Source organism: Crassostrea angulata, chromosome 10, assembly GCF_025612915.1.
Source record: "Crassostrea angulata isolate pt1a10 chromosome 10, ASM2561291v2, whole genome shotgun sequence".
NCBI classification, from domain to species: domain Eukaryota; kingdom Metazoa; phylum Mollusca; class Bivalvia; order Ostreida; family Ostreidae; genus Magallana; species Magallana angulata.
The window spans coordinates 28,702,497-28,723,401 of record NC_069120.1 but is presented as its reverse complement, the minus strand read 5'-3'; the positions used below and the strand labels follow the sequence as shown (position 1 = coordinate 28,723,401).

Sequence of the window (20,905 nt, the reverse complement as noted above, 5' to 3'; positions counted from 1 at the left end):
CCAAGGTCACGTGTGCAAGTTCAAGGTCACTGAGGAAAAAATACGCATAATTTCTGTCTATGTCTTATCCTGTAATGGAAAATGAGTAGAAACTAAAATTGACACAAAAATTAAACATAAGTCCTGACCTTGAGCTTTGGTCAATTGTGTAAGTGTAAGGTCACTGGAAGAAATACGCTGAATCAAAAATTATATTTTGTTTAAAGGGGGAGGGGTATCATTTGTTGGTTTGCTTATAGTTCCTCTAGCTATGATTAAAATATTATATAAATAATAATTATACTGCAGAGACCATAAAACCGGAAATCGCACTTAAAGTATATGAATCCTGATATTTTCTGAAAAGCAGTTAATTTTTGTTTGTATAAAATTATTTCCTTATTTGATAACTGATTGAAGAATCCTCTTAAGTTTAGCATTTTATTAGGTTCATTAATTCTACGGTGTGCTGATGTTTCATTGGTCCACAAGCAACCTCCTTTCAGCTTATTTTTACCATCCCTTTTTTTTCTTTTTTAGGTTTTTTAAAATCGCGCAATTTACAAAAGACAATAGGAAACTCATTTTCCAAATTTTAATATCTATTGATTATATTAGCTTTATAGATTGGCTTTTTGTCTCCTAAAAAACGTATTTGGTCAATGACAGACTAGAAGAGAGGAAGTTAACAGACGTGGATAGCGCATAAAAAAGCAAAATATGCAAATAAAAATTAAGGGCGTCCTGTAATGAAAAAGTGACATTGTATTATGTATAGTACATTTATTTACGAAACGTTTTACAAAATTTTACTGAAAAAAATCGGAAACAACCAATATACGTTGTGAAAAAGACAGGCTTTTAAATCATTCTGACAATGCTTTGGTGTCAGAGGGAAGTGCTTATTCTATACAGAATTATTTCTGTTCGTTATACTTTCATCGTTGCTAGGCTGGGAAACGCCTTCTTCCATGGATGGTATTTCTCTTTCATTTGGTTCCTTGTCGGGTAAATGTAATCTAAGAAGTAGTTTAGCTATATCCTCCTCGCAAGCCTTTCCAGAACTACAAGCAAACTCCGGTAAGATCGGTTCTTTTGTCTTGGGTATGGGTTTTATTCCCAATTTCTCATCAGAAACGAAGAAAATCATTTCCGAGAGTGTGTATTTGGATGAGTAGCTATTTAACTCTTGTTTGAGGTTGTTTAAATAAGAAATGTAATCATCGTATTTTTTGTCTTGTATGTCCAGCGAATCTATCAACTCAATCTCAATCTCTCGACTTTCCTCCATTTTCTTCGACATCACCATGTCCACTAGACGTTTAAGACATTCGGCGTCAGCCTTCATTGATGTTCTCAGACCGTCCATATATGTCTTAATTTCTTTGGCATCCTCTTTTAGGCGCGTTTTCTGATCCTGTGTCGTTGGTAGAAAAAACTTATTAATTTGGGAAATTTTCGCAGAACAGAGTGCAACCTTCTCTGAATATACCGTTTCCAAATCCACAAATGCGTGCCCATGATGATCTTGTATAGCGCATTTTGCACATATTGGCGCTTGGCATTCCTCGCAAAATATATCGGTCACTTTGTCACCATGGTAACGGCATTTTTCGATCGGATGCCATGACTTTCCCCTATGGTAAGGTCTTATTCTATGGTTCTTGGTTTCCGGACTCTTTTGATGTTCATCACTGCATTGTTCACACAATCGTCGATTACAAAGATCGCAGTAAACCTGACAGTTCCGTTTACACCCTACGTTGGCACACTCCAAAAAGTGCTGGGCATTGTCCAGGACTTTGTTTTCAGATGAAGCCATCTAAAACAGATTTTTTTGCGTAATCGAACATTTACTAGTATCTACCTGCGAGAAATATTACCCACCTTTTGATCTTGGATATATATAACCACAAACCAATGTATTGTAGACCTAAATGCTCATACGATATGAATATGTCACAATATTTATGTGGTTCATCACCTATATGTTTACATTTTCAACTGTCTTTGTCTGTGATAACATTACGAATCAAGTTTGAACCCTAAAACCCCAATAACGTCACAAAACATGAGTGACACAAAATGGGCCTATCTTATAGTGTAACCGAAAACTGTATTGGCTGCGCTGCGTATAGTAATATAGTATAGTAAGCATGTGCTACGTAAAAGATTGTGGTTTTAAAATAATGTTGTTTCAAAGTGTACAAATTGGAAATTATATAAATGTAAGTAATTAAGGAATCATTATTTGAATATTATAAGGTGATAATTTCGGTCGGAGCGTGGTCAAATCTATCACAAAGCCCTTCGGGCTTTAATGGATTTGACCACGCCCCGACCGAAATTATCACCTCATAATACTCAAAGAACGATTCCTTATTCCTTGAATATTTATCAAATTGTTGACTGACAATGCGAACTTCTTTGATTGTGGGGCCAAAATTGATAGGCTTTCCTGTAATTGGCTTAATTTATTTCATTAATCTGGACAACAATAATGCAGACTTAAAGGAGACCGAGGTCTAAAACCCACCCACCCACGATGGAAAATAAAGACATTAAATCTGCATAAATATATTTACGAGGGTTGTTAGAAAAGTTCGCGGACAAGTTCGATTGTGAGCGGACTATTCGCATGAAACCAGCGAAACTTTTTATATCTAATCTTGACGTATTTTCTAACAAATACATAAATATTTGTTTATTTTAAATGCACCATAAAAATATACAGATTAATTATTTTGATAAGATATGCTTCACGGAGCACGTCAGTTTTTAATTGTTTTATTTTTTGCACGCATTTTTCCTTATTATGAAAATGTATAGTTTAAGCGGATAAAAATTAACGATATTTCATATGAGATAACAATAAGTTATGAAGGTCATTTGTGAAAGTTTCAATTAAATTGAATAATTTCTTACCGTTTTATCGCCAAATATAGACGACCAACGCTAGAAAAATGAGTCAAAACGTTAACGTAAATGGATACCTTGGAGCACCCGGTCGTCATTAAATTTTGTGTGCACGCAGAAAAATCTCCGATGGAGACCAAAAGGTTCTTTGATGCTGCTATTTTTATAGGACAAAGGTTTACAATTGGAACCACAATTGGAATTGAAGATTTGAAAAAAACTGATATCCTGATCTCTTGCAGCACCCCGACCCCCCGTATAGCCCGGATCTTGCATCTATGTATTTCGCTTTATATGCTTATCTAAGTCGAAACTGCGTGGACAGAGATTTTCGGACCTAAATGATCTGCGATGTGACACAAAAGACATTATACAAAAAATTGACAAATAATGGTGGGATATGCGTTTTATAAATGGGTTAATGGCTTGAAAAGTGTGTGAACTAAAAGATGTTTACTTTGAAAAAGAGTGACAGGTTTAAAATGCCTTTCAGTAGTTTGACGTCACCTGACGTCGTAGAAATATGAAATGGTGCTTCGTAAATCCAATTGAAGCAAAATGAAATCGCTGTATCTTTTAAAAACAACTTCAAAATCATATGATTTTTTGCATACTTATTTTCACATGATAGTAATTTAATAAAAACATATGTCATCCTATAAAGTACACAGTATTTTTGCAGTAAATCTATCACCGTGTGAAATGTACCCCTTGGACATGACACCTTTTCCCTTGCCACTCACGTTGAGTGACTTTGATCTGGACACTCTAAATTGACACTCAGTTTATCTAAATAATCCGTTAATTGAAGTAACTCTTTATATTTACTATTCTATTATTCTCTATTGTTAAACGTTGTTTTGTTGTCTTTAAGTTACTGTTGGCCAAGTTCAATTAAATTCCTATAAAAGTCGACTTGGCTGTTTCCTTTATCAAACGTACTGATATTCATTGACAATGATTTAGTAACTTTTAATACTCCTTACGATGAATTCATTAATTTGTTAAAAGAAATATATAAATATAAACAATAAAATGCTTTCTTTGATCATTCATGTGGGTCACGAAGGTAGCGATCATTGCAGAAAAAAATTACATAACATTATGTAGAGAGCGTCCAACACTTACTTTTTACATAATCTTGTATGATTACTTATATAATCATCTTACTTAACTATGATATCATTGTAAATATACTTACGCTCATTTTGTGATTAACCTTGATAAAACAAGTGACAAACGTTAATTTCGAAATTTAGACCGGGTTTTTCGTGCGAAGTTATCCGCTGCCACCTTTAGACAAACTTTGATTTGACTAAGGAAGGATTACACACTTATTCGTTTGGCTCCGTGATAAAGTTATTCCCAGTAATCAATACATTGAGATATTTATTTTTCAGTTTGCACTGAGTATCGAATATTTTCGGAATCTCAGACACTCGACAGCGGAATGCTTACTGCGGACCACATACAAAAGGCTGCTCTCGTGGAAAGTATCAAAACACGTTTTTTAACTGGATAAGAATTTACCTGTTCACAATTTTCGATAAAATTGATACATTAATCTGATTTAAGGAGGATATTCGTGCATTATTAGCTCTATAAATTGGGGAAAAAGATGTGTGTGTTTCATGAATATTATATATACTTTTACAATAATTACAATGCTGTTGTGTATGTATAATTTAGGCATTTATTAAGAATGGGCAAGGTGTACACTTTTAAAATCAGAGATGGTTTTGTCAACAAACAAGTTCTGCTACAATATCAACATTAATTGACAGTTTTCTTCTTAGGCGCCGCCATATACCGCTGAAAATTATATATTTCTTTCAATTTACTATGGTGTTCCGATGGGGCCACTTCGACCTTCGCACTTTCGCCTATAGGGCAAAGATGCTAGAGTGCGAAGTTGCGATGGCGAAGGAGCGAAAGTGCGAAGATGCGACGGCAAAGCGCGAAGGCAAAAGTGCGAAGTTGCGAAGGCGAAGAAGCAATACTACTATCGCTCCTTCGCCCTCGCAACTTCGCACTCTCGTTTAAATTCTTTCTATCGTTTAAAGACAATTTTAGCCGTATAAAATGACATTTGAGGCAGTAGACGAACTTTTTAGAATTTATTTTTCAATAACCTGCGCAGATCCATAACTTTTTATGGGGGAGGGGTCGAGGGATAATTGTGTTTGTCGCATCTTCGCTGTAGCATTTTCGCACTTTTGCTCCTTCGCCGTCGCACCTTCGCACTTTCGCCTTTGCAACTTCGCACTCACACATCTTCGCCCTAAAGGCGAAGGTCGAAGTGGCCCCATTTGAACACCATAATTTACAAATCGTGCGTTCAACACGTATTATATAATTATGATGTTTTCTTTACTCTTGATGATTTCTAGTAACTTCTTAAAGCTCTTAGTGTGGACTCTGACGAGACTGATTAATTTGAATATAACATCTGAAGAATTTTATTAAAAAGGGATAAATTTCATCTATTTGTTATTATATGAGTAAACAATTTTTCAGAATTTTTAAACTTTCAAGTAACATTATGGGATATCTTGAGAATACTTTGAAAAGATAAAAGAGTATAAAACATAAAAAATACGCGTACCTAAAGCCCCTTTCACAATTGGCGCACGATCACTTTACACCACTTTGCGATCGAAATTTTTGAGCTTCGTATATATGCACGAGCTCTCGCATACGTTGCATACGTTTTACTGGTCGCATCAAGTCTCCTCTGAATAGTGGACATGTACACTATTCAGACGCGACCGAACGCGATCCAAATTATTGCAGTGCAATGATTCCTTATTACTTATATTTATATAATTTTAAGCTATCGTACGATTAAATTTTCAAATATAAATAAGCAAACCCCGCTGGCACCTCAATTTGGCGTCATTTGTATTATGGGTTATATAGTACAAAATCGATACGTAGTGTTATCATAGGCAAAGACACTGGAAAATGTAAATATAAAGATCGTAAGATAAATTGCTGGTGTTTATGCGTCTGTTTTGCGACCGTGAGACTGTTGCTCAACGTGTCTCATGTAATCTTGCAACGTTTTACTATCATTGCACGACTAATCAGCCTCAATATGCCATGCTTTGCTACTAGTATATATACCCTGTATAAATATCTCTGTTTCAGAATAAAATTTACAATATACATTTATTGCATGATGGTGAGGGAAATACATGTATGAAGATTTATTCCCTCAAGAAAAATCATATTTCCAGAGGGCTTCGCCCGAGAGAAATTTGTTTTTTCTGGGGAATAAATCTTCATATTCCCTGAACATAAATGCAATAAACGTTTTATTATACCCAGCAACATATGATTACACAAAATACGTTGATAGTATGATATTGTATCGTACGATATTGTATCATATTTGATACATAATATGATATTGTATCATATGATACAATCTAATTTGATAAAACATTTTATTACATACTTAGTAATAAATACAGGTGTTTTGCATATGTGATATAGATGACATCACAAAAGTCGTATCGGCCTCCGGGGCTGATACAGGTTATCAGCCCTAGGGCTGATACGGATCCTTATCACACCCCTTGCGGAACCCCTCTGCCTTTTTTTTCGTTTCAGCATTTGTGCATGTTTACAGACGAAAAAATAAAACATTTGTTACAGTCGACATTTTTTTAAGTGCAGTTGAAAACTTCAAATGCTAGTAAATGTTTTATAGAAGTTAATCTTAAAAACGTTAATACATGTACAGACTACTTTCAAATAATACTTAAAATCAATTTGTTCAAGTTGTTGGGTTTTTTAAAAAAAATTATTACTAAGTATGTTATAAATATTATAATAGATACCTTTTTTTCATATCACAGCCTGTATCAGCCCTCGAGCAATATACTCAACGCTGCAGTTATGAGACTGTATACTTAAAAAAATCTTGATTAAATGCTATAATATTAAACAATATTGTATAATAATATACAATACTATACATAACAATATCATAATACTATATCATACCATAATGAACAAAAATATTGATACAATATCATATCGTATGATATAACTTTTTACAATATAATTATATGATGTTATAGTGTATCATATAAAACAATGGTGTATCACATTATATAAATACTGCCTGTTTGGGAGGGTAACAGTTGAAATTGACACCCCGAGAAAACCATTGTCAACCGACGCGAAGCCGAGGTTGACAATGGTTTTCGAGGGGTGTCAATTTCGCGTCGGTTGACAATGGTTTCGAGGGGTGTCAATTTCAACTGTTACCCTCCCAAACAGGCACTATTTATTTTATTTTACTGAATGTCTTAATTTTAGAGAATTTTTTACTGCTTTACCTGAATTTTACGGCGAGCCGTACGCGGATCATTTACGCGCATGTAACAATTCGTTTTGTTACCCGTTGCTAAGTGTGTTGCTAACGCTGAGGGTAATAGAACGGATTATCAACTGCGTCTAAACCAATCAGATTTCAGTATTCAACATGAAAGAATACCATATCATAGGAATCATATCATGTTATATCATTTAACAACAGACACATTTATCAAGCGGGTTAAGTGAGGTAGGAGATTTTTTTTAGCATCCTTGATAATGGAGATCAGGCTCTGCATCTCTCTGCAATTCATTTATATTATACATGTAGTTAAATCAATTATGCAAGCTATTATCTAGAAATCGTGTGACCTGTTCCAAAAAACTAAACCTCATCCAGCATCCGAAACCTTTGGCTCAGTTTCAACGTTCAAGCCTGTAAGATGCATCGGTATCATAAGACGCACCATCCATGCAATTTTGGTGAAGTTAGGACCAGTATTAACTAAGATATAATCATCATAGGGCACCTGCTCCAAAAACTTTAATCAGCTCTAAAAACCTTCACCTCCTCCAGCATCCGAAACCTATGGGTCAGATTCATCATTCATGCCTGTCATATGCATCAGTATCATAAGACGCACAATCCATTTAAGTTTGGTAAGTTAAGACCAGTAGTAACTTAGAAATGGCTATAAAAGGGCACCTGCCCCAAAAACCAAAAGCCTGCTCTAAAAACCTTAACCTCCACCAGCATCTGAAATTCATGGCCCAGATTCAGCATCCAAGTCTTTCAAGTCCATAAGTAGGTAAATTTGCATCATCTATGCAAGTTTGGTGAAGATAGGACAAGTAGTAACTAAGATAGAGGACCTTCAACAAAAACTTTAACCAGGTCCGGACGCCAACGCCGACATCGACGCCGAAGGTAACGCATAAGCTCCCCCGACTTCGTCTCGGTGAGCTAAAACGAAAGAACCTTAACATATTGTATTCTTCAATGTTCGTTTTTGACATGTCCCCTCAACTAAAAGGTCCAAAGTCCGCTGCCGGGTGTCTGAGATTCCGAAAATGTTCGGTAGGCAGTACCCTACTTATCAGAAGAGCGACTTGATAAAATATCTACCTCTTAAACTTATCAAATAACGATATTCTAGTCCATTACAATATTATTTCACATCACCGCTTTGATATTTACCATGTATATTGATGATATGAATTGTTAAGTAAACTTATAGGTCTGAAGTTCTTCGACCACAGTTATAATAGTAATCGAAGTTTATGAAAACAATACTTCCAAAATTCCTACATCTTAAGTAATGAGAGGTTGTATATCTTCATTTGCGAGTAATATAATATTAGACCAATCCGTAGAATCCTGCAGCAAAGGTTCAGTTGCTTAATGATCGTGATCACCGTGTCCATCACCCAAAAATGGGACCACATTTCGCTAAAAAAAAATTAAGCTCTGACGAGCGATTTCGCAACCGAACATTTATTAAACATATGTTTGATTCAAAGTTCAATAAGGAATCCTCAGAAGTGTTGATGGCCCCTTTGTGTATATACACAACAATCTGACTACCAGACTGTCAACAAGCCACACTTTGAATCAAATTTAAAAAATTCCCAATAGAAAAGGGTTACTTCCTTCTTGAGTTTCTAGTTCGAAGTGGTGCAGCTAAAAACAATCTTAGAATTGATGTTAGAAATTGTGGACGGAAAACTTATCTGACCAAGGAAGAATTTGATTCGCCTATTCTTTGGTGATTTTTCCAAAACACAGTCATCCGTTGGATGACCTGACACGTGACCGATCTAGTTCCATCTCCTCCTCACCTCGCCACTGATGTTTTCCGCCTCTGTTAACTCCATTACTGTCTTGTTTGGGAAATGCTGTTGCCGTCTAACCTTGAGAATCCTACTGAGGCACTTTGTCAGAATAATGTTTTTGTCCTCTTTTCCCTTGTTTTAGTGAGCTTCCGACTGTCAGGCTGGTCTTTCCTCTCGATGTTCACCTTCAGCACTTTGAATTTCATTGTATTGAGCTTTATCCCCGCGTTTGCCGAGTTGTCTTCAAACTTTATTGTCTTGGACTGAAGATGGTTCATTGTTGATGGATAACAGTAGGGTAATGTCCGCAAATTCAAGGTCTTCAAGCATAATGGTTAGGTTCCAGCAAAAGCCAGTTCTCTCGCCTTTGACTGTCTGTTGCATTACCCAGTAAATTATAAGGAGGAACAGAAAACCCAGCATGCGGCAGCCTTGTTTGACTCCTGTCGTCACAGGAAAAGGGTCTGTGATTTCGTTTCACAAGTCCTAAATCACAGAGCACTGGAAATCATTATACAGGCCTAGGGCTTTAACTATCTTCAGTTTTTTGGGGCATTTCATATTTCTTAATGATAATCCAAGCCTATCACTGTGTACCGAGTCATATGCTCTCTGAAAGTCCTTCACCCTCTTTGGAATCATGCCTGTTTTTCCTAAGAGTATGGTCAACTCCGGCCTGTATTCTTTTGATGAGAATTCTGCTGAGTTCAATGCTAGCTAGTGGCAGTAAACACAACCCCTCCAGTTACTGCATTCCTGCAAGCTGCTTTTCTTGAGAATTTTGCAGATCAATTCCCTTGTCCATTTCTTGGGCACATTTTCCTTTTTCTATGTACCAGTACATTGTATGGTCAAAAGTATTTTTCAGTTCATTACTAGTCTGGCCAAAGTCTCCCATTGACATTTCTGCTGTTATTTGATCTGCTCCACAGGCCTTCCCATTTCAAAGCATTTTCAGTGCAGATCTTATTTCCTTTCCTGTGGGGTAAGCATCTTCTTTGAAATGTCTAGCTCATCTCCCTCTTCATATTCATCTTGTGTTGGTGACCTGGAGTGTCCTTGTTGAGCACTTCCTCGAAGTGTTACCTCACTCTGGCAAGTCTTGCTTCTTAATTCTTCAGAAGTTCCACATCCTTGCTCTTCAGTTCCACTGAGTGCCTGTTTCTCTTTACTGTCCGCTGTTTTACGATATACACAGCTCCCCTTTTTCCGTTGTTGGCTGCTTTCTCTGTCATCCACCTCCTTGTGTCCTCTTTCTTTTCTTGACTGATTTGTCTTTTTCTCTGTAATGTTCCATCAATCTGGTCTTGTCTTTTCAGATTTTGTGCTGTCTATCTTTGCTTTGATGTTTTTCCTTTTTTCAGCTTCCATGTGTTTTTGCTAATCCAAAGCTTGTTTGTTTTCCTTTCCTGAAGCATAAATCTTCCTGATTTCGAATACACCATCTCCTGCTGTCCCCACCTTTTTCGGTATCATCAGTCTCTTTTTGAAGCGTTTTTTTTTTCGGTTTCTCTTATTTCTTTCTCACACCATCATTAAACTTTGTTTTTGTTTCTTTGTTTTTGAGGCGCTCCACGTCCAGTCTTGGTTTAAGCTTGTTCTTGTATGTGCTGAGGCGTAGCCTAATTCGTGTATTTTCTTTGTATGACATTAAGGCAGACTCTCAGAAATGAGTGCATCGGATGAAGGTACAATATATACAAATGAATAGTGCAATAATTTGTGATCTCTTGTTTTCTAAGAGTATCACTAAATGGGGATAATATTTCAGTACAAGTGTTCAAGTATTTGTCTTGTGATGTGAGAATGTATCGCGGATCGATTGAGTATATGGTCAAAGGATCAGTGTTCACTGAGCGGGGTGTACCCAGCCCAATGTGTAGTGTTCACCGACCTGGGTGTACCCAGCCTAGTGAGTAGTGTTCACTAATCAACCCTACCTGGTTCTCGAAGCCTTCCGATGTGCTTTTACAATCGAAATGCCTGGAAAGCTAAGGTAGATTAGACGTCCCCAGCCCAGTGAGTAGTATTCACAGATCAGAATGTCCCCAGCCTAGTGAGTAGTGTTCACTGATCATGCATTCCCTGATTTCTGAAGCCCCCCGATTTGCTTGCACAATCGGAATGCCTCGGGAGTAAGATAGATTAGCAGTCGCTTGCCCAGTGAGTAGTGTTCACTGATCAGGATGTCCCCAGCTAAGTGAGAAGTGTTCAGTGATCATGTATACCGTGGTTCCCGAAACCTTCCGATGTGCTTGCACAATCGGAAGGCCTCTAGATCTAAGCAAGGTGAGCAACCCCTAGCCCGGTGAGTAATGTTCTAACATCTAGATGCCCCTAGTCTAGACAATAAAATTCACCGATTATGTTCCCGAGGCCTTTCCAATGTGCTTGCACAGATGAGTGATTTATGTTCTGATTGTTATAAGCGTAGGTAGGTACTTGGTTCTGAAAAAAAACCATGCAACGACATAAAAATAACACAAAGCATCTAACTTTAATGTGTCTATGCTTTTGCTCTTAATTTTAAAGTTTTGTTTTGAGGTCGATCAATGTTTTTGGGGCACATTGAAAATAACGGAAGGCATCAACAGCAGTACTTTTTAGGCACTTTTACTCAATTTTTAATGAAAAATTTAAAAGAGAGGAACGAAAACAAGCAAGTAAAATGCTTTTCTTGGTGGTTCATACTAACGTATATTTTTCAATATTATACCCGCTTCCCTCTTGGTTCCCTCTCGTAGGTTTCACCAAAGAAAATATTTCATATTTAAAATTCAATCAACGACTAGTATCGCCCCTTTCTTCCAATTATCGTCGTATTGTGTTTTATCTTTACTGTACAATAACATTACATTTACAAAGAAATCTTTGTTTATGGCACTTTTATATATTAAATAAGATAGATATTTGAAAATGTCGAAAAACTCAAGCTCTGATAAAGACAAACCCAGAAGAAATTTGACACTAACGGAATACATGTGGTTGGAAGTGTTCTGTACAAGAAATTAAGGAAGCCATTTGAAAAAGGGGTGTTCTGCGGACTGCCTTGATATTTAAGGCCCGTAAAACAGTTCGCGCCAAAAAGAAAAAACCTGTCAAATTCTGATCTGTGTTGATGGGGATGTAAGATGTACAAAGTTGTGTACAATCATCGTACTAAGAACAATGAGCCATTTTCTATTCAAAAATGTTTTATATACATGTACATTGATATGATAAGGTCGATAAATGCTGCGATAAAATAGTTGGAATCGGGGGTTCAGAGCAAATTCCTGAGAGCTCATTTTTAGGAACTTTAAGAGAATCATGAAATCCGTAAAATTAGCCTTAATTGGCTCTTCTGTTAATATAAGAATAAAAATATTTGCAATTGCTTTGAAGACATACTTCTATATCAAAAAGAGTTTTATATAGCATATAGCCAATGAACTCAAGAATTTTATTTTTTCATACCTAAAATTTCCAATACACACCTTCATGGAGAATGGATGACTTACTTATACATGTACATGCATTTGAAAAATCACGGCAATATTGAGTTAAAATATATAAATAAATCTTTTGGTTGTTTTTTTTTCATTTCCACAACATTGCAAAATTTGTTACACAGTGAACTTTTTTCTCTTCAAAACAAATGTTCGAAACCTATTTTGGGTTTTTCAAGTTTCATCTTAAAAATTGAATTTGATTTTTAAACGGTGATAATTAGCTGCAGGTCTGTAGCTCCCGGTCTGAAAACAAAATCGGATGAACGACTCTCAGGTCATCCATCCGAATTTTGTTTTCAGACCGGGGGCTACAGACCTGCAGCTAGGTGGTTATATGTTGCTCTCTCGTCCTTATTGAAATCACAAAGCGTCAAGTACCATTTTGAACGAAATTCTCATCTTTAACGTCGCGATCTTTTTTCTAACACACATTAGCGAATGCGGCAAAAGTATGGAAATGAAGAAGAAAACAAAACAAATAAAATATAAATTTTAAATCATAATGTAAAAGAGGAACAAGAAATGATAAGAAATGGAGGGAAAAAAGGCTCAGTAATAATTTGTATCTGTACATGTACTTTTAGGGTATGTTACTACTTTATTAAACAGTAAACTTCATAACCTTGTTCATACATTCTAGAATTATAAATCTTAATGTGATGGTTTTATACTTTTAAATTTTTAAAATCAAAATTAGCCTACCTTATAGATTCAACATAAAAAATAAAGTGCGCCAAAACAAACGCGACATTCAATTTATTTCATGACGTCAAATTTTATGATCAGTAGAGAGGTTAAGCATTTGAACGTGTACGTGTACGAGTACGTGTGATTAGGGGAATCTCCTAGTTATATGTGTATTACGTCATAATTTCTGCATACCGCGTAAATCTACAAGTTGTACAAAACGTGTAGAATCAAAAGTACACGGAGGTGAAAACTTGTAGCATTTTTAAATAAAAATATGGACTTTGTGTTTATCAAGCATTGTTTTAATTAAAGCAGACGATAAATTGAGGAAGACTGTGGTTTTGGTTTCATCAAATTCATAGAATTATTTAATAAACAGTTAGAATAAACTGAACATGTTGAAACTATCAAATCTAATGATTTTACACGTTCGCTTACACGTACAGATTATTAAACATACCCTAAAGTTTGGTACGTGTACGGGTAAACATTCTTGTAGCTCCACACGTACCCGTAGACGTACACGTTCAAATGCTTAACCTCTCTAATGACTCAAAAATCAATTCATCGACTTTGCATCATGCATCAGGGATTATGCTATTTGGTGGATATTTCTTAACTACAAGGTATGTTAAATGTGTGTGGGCTGGCGTATGAATTATCCCCGGTACCCAGCGTATGACGTCGTTAAGGGTAACGTCATCGCTGTAGGTATATATACCGTAACGTTGTGGTTACCGCGTTAGTTACTGAATTTGATCGGTGGCAATTAGACGTGTTTTTACACAGAGCGCAAAAATCAAAGAATTCACTATGAAAAGAGAGCGATCATCCGAAAAAAAGAGCTACAGCTCGTCAAAGAGGGTAATGGCTCTCTGAATCAACTGTTTTAAATACATGAGCATTAATTTAACTTTTAATAAGGTGAATTCTTTCTCTGCATGATGCTGGATGCCATTTTTGTCCTAAATGGTGGATGTCAAATTATCATTTAGGCCCCTACAGAATTAATATTTCTCTCATTTCATGACTTCCAATATTGATATTATATGATGCAATTAACCTACATTAATATCATACTTTTTAAAAAAATATTTATTTATATTTTTTTATAGTAAGTCTAATACCAAATAGTCAACATGATTGGCGCAAGGGGGGGGGGGGGGGGGGCGACAGCGAATGGTTAATAGGGTTCAGCATATTTACTTGTAGTCATATAAACAGATTGATTTTATCATTTGTGTCCATTTTCCAAAAAATGCTGAATATAAATATGCAGATTGGATTGATAAAAAAAATAATGTAAAATATTGAAAATTTCAGCATAGCTTAGATGCCTCATCTAATCATTCCAACGAGAGACAGTGGTATGATGTGTTGCTGGAACTCCACATCAAATGTAGTGTGAGTACTTGTGTAGTCTGGACAGATTTAACAAAAATAGTCATGACACCCCACCCCAGCTCATTATCAATTGTGGAAAACTATAGACTGTTATACTTTGTCCCACAAATACATGTAGTGGGTCTTTTAACAACAGTATATAATATGTTAAGAACTGTAATTCATATACTCTATAAAATATGCAATACATCATGAATTTGTATATATTCACAATATGACTTGAATAAAAAACAACATGAATAAAGCACTTGAATAAAATTCAAGATTATTTAGTGAAACAGTGTCACAAAATGTTCCTCAGTCTCTTCTGTTCTCTGTCTCAATTTGTCTGTCTGTCTCCACCCCCTCTCTCTCTCTCTCTTTGTTCAAAGTCCTTGCTCTTTCTCTGTGTACTGTTTCATTCTCTCTTTCTACTGTTTCGTTCTTTCACTCTGTGCTTTATTGTGTCCTACAGCAACAGCCATCTTTTGTCTCCTTCCGTCATGCATGGAAAGAGCACATGAATGACTATGTAAGACTTTCTGAGATTTGTGATCATTTCTCATGATTGTTGACCTCATATCAATGTTTTAAGATCATCTCTAACACAACTTATTACCAGCTGACTTGTCATAATATTGTTATACAACAGTTTTGCATTATTTCCATTGGTTCATTCCATTATTTCCATTGATTCCATGAAAGCTAGCAAACCAAATTTATGTTTATAAAGTTTTATTAATGATAAACTGAAACTGAATAAATGTATTGATATATAAATGCAGTGTCAATTCAAAAGTACAGGTATTAATATGTGGCTCAATGCACATAACAGAGACAATTTCAACTAATTTTGTTGGTTTTGGTTTACAGTACAAACTGACGAGTGCAATCAACAAGTCAGAAGACTGAAGGGAGTTGCCAACTGTCCCGCAACCCACCCACACCGTATGTATTAACAATAATGGTATTCATATTCATAATTAATAGTACTATGGTATATGTAACAAAATTCACAGGTGTTTAGGTATTCATGATTGGTATTGTTTAGATAGGGAGTAATTATGATGAATAGAGAACTTCTCAGTATTTCAAATTGAAAGTGATCATGCATTCTCTTCTTTGAACAGATTGAGTGGCTGGCTCGTACCAGTTTCAGACATCGCCCCATGCACCTCAGTGTTCCGCAACAAAGAAAGCACACTGTGCCACAACAAAGGAAGCACAAGGTTGCCAGGAGACGGTGTGTGCAGCCTTCGCAGCTTGACACCTCCTTCATTGTCTACTAAAGGAGGAACTCTTTTGTGAGTACAGATGTAAGTACAGATGTACTAAAATTTGTCTGTAACCTTGATAAAAAAAAAAGTAAAGGTCAAGGTTAAATCCTGATGATCATACAGGAAGTTGATGTAAATTATTAACAATGTCAAGTGAATAAAAATTGGATTACATGTTGGGCACTGATATTTTCAAGATAATTTTTTAATGGTTCTTATCTTGCCTTCTTTTTTCTTCTCTATTCAGCAATAAAGCTGTCTACTACCTTGTATGGTGACATTGGAGAAGAACGGGTAGAGGGTGCTTTAATCATGTGAACCACTGTGCTTGCATAAGGAAAAATTGTCAAAAAGACTTGTGAGAAAATTCAGAAAATTCAGTGCTCTCATATTCTGCAACAGACTTCTATAGGTGTCTAGATCTGTACAAGTATTGACTGGAGAGAGACAATTGTATTAAACAGACGGTGCTTATTTCTAGTGTATAAATCCTATAAGGATTTTATGACACTTAACACAGAAGAAAACTGTCAAGATATTCTAGTTGTGCAAGTGTGCTGGTTTGTGTGGACACTGAGACTTTTGATCAGTTTGATGGACACTCCATCCAGTTTTAGTTGTAGATTATATATACATGTAAATATTTAGATCTGTCATATTGACAGAAATGTTGTGTACAACTGTAATCTGTATATTATATATACACATGTAAATATATAGGAATGATCTGTCTGTCATATTGACAGTTATTTTTCACAGTGTAAAATGGTGCAAGCTTCAGTAGAAATTGAGTAGTTTTCATACAGATAGAATGAGTCATTAATTTATAGTATAGTAAATATTGCAATTCACAAAGTTTACCTAGTACATAAATCTAACTTGCACTACAACCTTTTTTTGTAAAGTTCAACTTTTCACAACATTAAGATTAAGATATATTAGAAGGCATAATCAGAGAGAGACTGACCCTTGGTACATCCCTTATATGAGACAGGGAAAGGTGGTTTTTATCTTGGGGGTGGGGGGGGGGGGGCTGGGGTAGGGTTGGGAGTGTTTGTACCCTGATGGGTAATTTTTATACTGGTACTCTGGTAGTAATGTTTTGGGGGTTGGACTAGGCTAGTTTAATTTATTCTGATATATGTATTATGTTTGTGGGGTGGACCCCCTCTGGGAAATTGTTTTATACTGCTGCTCTGGTAGTGTGTGGTTGCTTGCATTGTTTGTTTTTGGGTTTTTTTTTTACTTTAAGCATGAATGATTTGCATGAAATAAAAATAGAAATGAATTTACTTCAGTAACTTGTCATTTTAAAATGAATCGAATGGTACTTACAGTATCCTGACTTTTTTAATACACTGAAACTTAAAAGTCTAATGGAGTGCTAGGATCACAATTTAATAGTACAGCCTCCATTTTTTTCTGTTAAATCAAAAAAAATATTTATGAAAAAATGTGAATATTTCATCAATATTGGACCTTTTAGAACCCCAAAGGGTTATGGTATGACTAAAATTGAATTTTTTTAAAGCAGATTACTTGATATATGATTATAAATGAAAGTCCTCATCTTCAGAGAGGCTCAAATTCTATGTAAAAATTGCCCCCTACCTAACTCCTCAGACTGTGGTGCCCACAAAAATACATCTTCAACTTCTTCACTCTAGGTTTTTTTTAAGTTAATTTCACAAATTAATGCTTATTTTTGCAACTAAACAATTTTTTCTCCATATCAATTATACATTTATTCATGAGATTAAGTACCTGGTAGTATAAAAGAGTATACAGTGGGATAAACTTTTACATTTTCTGTACTTGTTTTACAATTTACCATGAATCATGATACCAATGTTATTGTTTATATTGCACTGTGCTGGTCCCATGCTTTGTCTTTATTAATTGTCATGTCATATACTTATGTAATGTTTGTGGAGTCATTCCACTTCCCAAACAGTAAACAGGCCATGATGTCATCCAGCGGGGGCCCCTGCACATGCGGATGGACCAAAGACCCATCCCATTATGTAAACAATGAAATAGAAAAATAGAATATGATCATTTATAGTATACAACACTATATTGGCACCCATTTCAAAGCCTCCAATACATACCGGTATTTGCCATAGAATTTTTTTTCTCTATAGTGTGTCAATTGAAGTTACTTCACTCTATCCTCAAGGTTTAGGGGGATCTGGGGCCCCCCATTCTAGTCCCTCCCCTCTCCAATCCCATGCCTGTTGGGGCCTGTACAGCCCACATACCAGCCTTTGGTAGCACACCTGCTATTTCTCCACAACTATCCAAGAGTAAGCTTGTGTATATCAGGGGCAGCATGTTGATTGGCAACACTGTTCAGGCAGTTGATTTTCAACCTCAGGTATCATCCAACAACGCCACCCCTGCCCAGGAGTATGGAAACGGTGTGCCAAGTAGCAGACCCATCATGCTGTACACCACCACCATCCCCCTCCAGGGAGGGAGAACCTTGCCACTAGAGTTCAAGTGTCAGTATTCAGACATCATAGGGCTCCTCGGGAATGTGGACAAGTACTGCTGTTAAACAAATAAATATTGAGTAATTCAAAACTTCCTAACGGTAGTATACTAAGACTAATGCCGCTCTCACAATCATTTATGCAGTCTGTTCATCTGTTTCACACAATGATTTGATGAATCCTGTTTTCTGCATTATCTTTTAGTACAGTTTTCGCTTCATCAAACATAATTATATCTTTGCAGATGTTTTCAAACAATGAGAAAGTGGATACCGACAAAAATTCACAATGACAGTGTAGAACTTTACAGACAAAAAATACTGACATCGTCATTATTCTACTTCAGATACTGGAACACTTTCACTGTGTTGGTGGATTGCTGGCCAACATACAGATTGTTCTCATCATCTACACACACACTAAGGGGACACTGTATGTCTTGTTTCTCTGTGATTACGAGGGACAAGAACTGACCTTCCTGGTCAAGAAGGTGGACGGCGTTGCTGTTAAAATCACAAACCAAAATGTGACCAAGAGCATCTGTGCAGATTCCATAAGGCAAGAACTCTGGCGCTTTTATTATAAACGAGGACATCATTTGGAAAAACCCTTTTGAGCAGCCAGTGTATCTAAACCTGTGTTGTCCTATCTTATTTACTACCACAACCGCATGCATATCATAATCTGATGCACAAATGTCACCATTAATGTTTTCTGTTATGTAGTGTGGCTCCGAATACAGTTTTTCTCCTTTGTAGTCACTCTCAATGCTGTGTGTTTCCTTTCCGATCTTGTTGTACCGGGTGACTTTAGCCTCTTCGTCCGTTACCATCCCCACCAGTATATCCCCGTTAATGTGGGAGGAGTATATGCTGATTGGTGCCCAGTCTCCTGTTTTAATGAATTGAATTGGTTTCTTATCCTGTGTTACCCTAAAGATGGCTTTCTCGTCTCCGTCTGTATAGATAAGATCCCGGTCCAACGTGACTGTGTGGTAGCCATAACCACCTGAAGTATATATTTTCTTCAATTCGTTGCCCTGTAGATCTGTCTCAACAAGGTTACAGGCAGTGCCGCCGCTAATCCATACTTTATCGGGAGGACTTATTGACAAATGACCCGGGTGTTCAACATTTGTGACAATGAACTCCCTGACTTTGGTGACAGGTGAAGAAAGAGAAAGTGTTTGTTTCACAACAGATAGTTCCATTTCGTTTTCGTCATCTTTTCCTCCTTGTGATGCAGCTACAGATTCCATTGGTTTTATTTCTCTTGTTTTTAGTTCATTGTCCGGAAAATGCAAATTTCCAAGTAGTTTGGTGATATCATCGTAACAAGGCTTTGTATCACTATATGCAAAGACCGGTAGGATTGGTTCGGTTGTCACAGGTATTGGTTTAATCTTACAATTTTCCTCAGAAACGAAAAAAATAACGTCGGATAGTGTTTTACCCGATATATAACAATATAACTCTTTTCTAAGATCATTGACATAAGACAAGTAGTTTTTATAAACTTTGTCTTGGTTGTTTAAAGTTTCGATCAATGACTGCTCAATTTCATCACATTCTTTTAGTTTCTTTAACATCACCTCGTCCACAAGACGCTTTAAAGATTCGGCGTCAGACTTGATCGAAGTTCTCATGCCCTCCATGTAAGTCTTTGTCTCTTCGGCATCATTCTTTATCCGATTTTGTTGGTCCTGCGTTGTTGATACAAAATATTGCTCGAGCTGGGAAATTTTTGAAAGACAAAGCGCTATTTTTTCCGAATAAAGCATCTCCAAATCTAGCAATACATGCCCCTGGTGATACTGTATCGCGCATTTCGAACATCCTGGCAAATGACAATCTTTGCAAAATATATCAATAACTTTGGTTTTGTGGTTTTGACATTTTTCCTCGGGGAGTTGTCTTTTGCGTTGTTGGTAAGGGACCATTTCATGGTTTTTGGTGTTCGCACTCTTCTGATGTTCATCTCTGCAGTGTTCACATATTGATTGGTGACAATCATTGCAGTAAAACTGGCAGTTCTTCTCACAGTCTTCAGTACCACACTCCAGATAGTGCTGGGCTGTGTTAAGGAGTTGGAATTTAAATTCCGACATCTGGAAAGACAGCAACATTTTCCAAATGCAGGTGAGTTTCGCAATTCGCACATACTGGTATATGTAAATAACTGCTATTTTATATACTATAAATATTATAAAGGATTATTTAACTAAATGTACTCAGTATCTACTTAATTACTAAATGCCCAGATAAATTTAATATTTTCTCTAAATAAATATATGTACACTTTAATAGCTGACATTTAGAACGTTTTCAGGCCAACCAATCCTTGACCAATAGCATTTTATGTGGTTTGAGTAAAACTAAGTAATTTAAACTTGTTCTAGTAATACGCTATTATCGTACATGTATAGAAATAAAGCTCAAGAAATAATGGAATAATTTGTTTTCTTTTATGGATAATATATATATGTACGCCTTATACATGTAGTAGTACATGAAGT

At 36.2% G+C, this 20,905-nt stretch overlaps 2 protein-coding genes and 1 pseudogene across 2 annotated transcripts; 1 reads left to right on the top strand and 2 right to left on the bottom strand.

The window, feature by feature from the left end:
- Positions 1 to 742: 742 nt before the first annotated feature.
- Positions 743 to 1,801, bottom strand: LOC128167620 (tripartite motif-containing protein 45-like). The gene has a single exon (XM_052833438.1). The coding sequence runs from the start codon at positions 1,799 to 1,801 to the stop codon at positions 887 to 889; it is 915 nt and encodes a 304-aa protein (XP_052689398.1). The 3' UTR covers positions 743 to 886.
- Positions 1,802 to 13,873: 12,072 nt separating this feature from the next.
- On the top strand, positions 13,874 to 15,907 carry LOC128168232 (uncharacterized; annotated as a pseudogene).
- A 2,205-nt stretch (positions 15,908 to 18,112) lies between these two features.
- On the bottom strand, positions 18,113 to 20,693 carry LOC128167465 (uncharacterized). The gene has a single exon (XM_052833198.1). It carries the CDS (start codon positions 20,513 to 20,515, stop codon positions 18,728 to 18,730), a length of 1,788 nt encoding a protein of 595 aa, XP_052689158.1. The 5' UTR covers positions 20,516 to 20,693; the 3' UTR covers positions 18,113 to 18,727.
- Between the last annotated feature and the right edge of the window lie 212 nt (positions 20,694 to 20,905).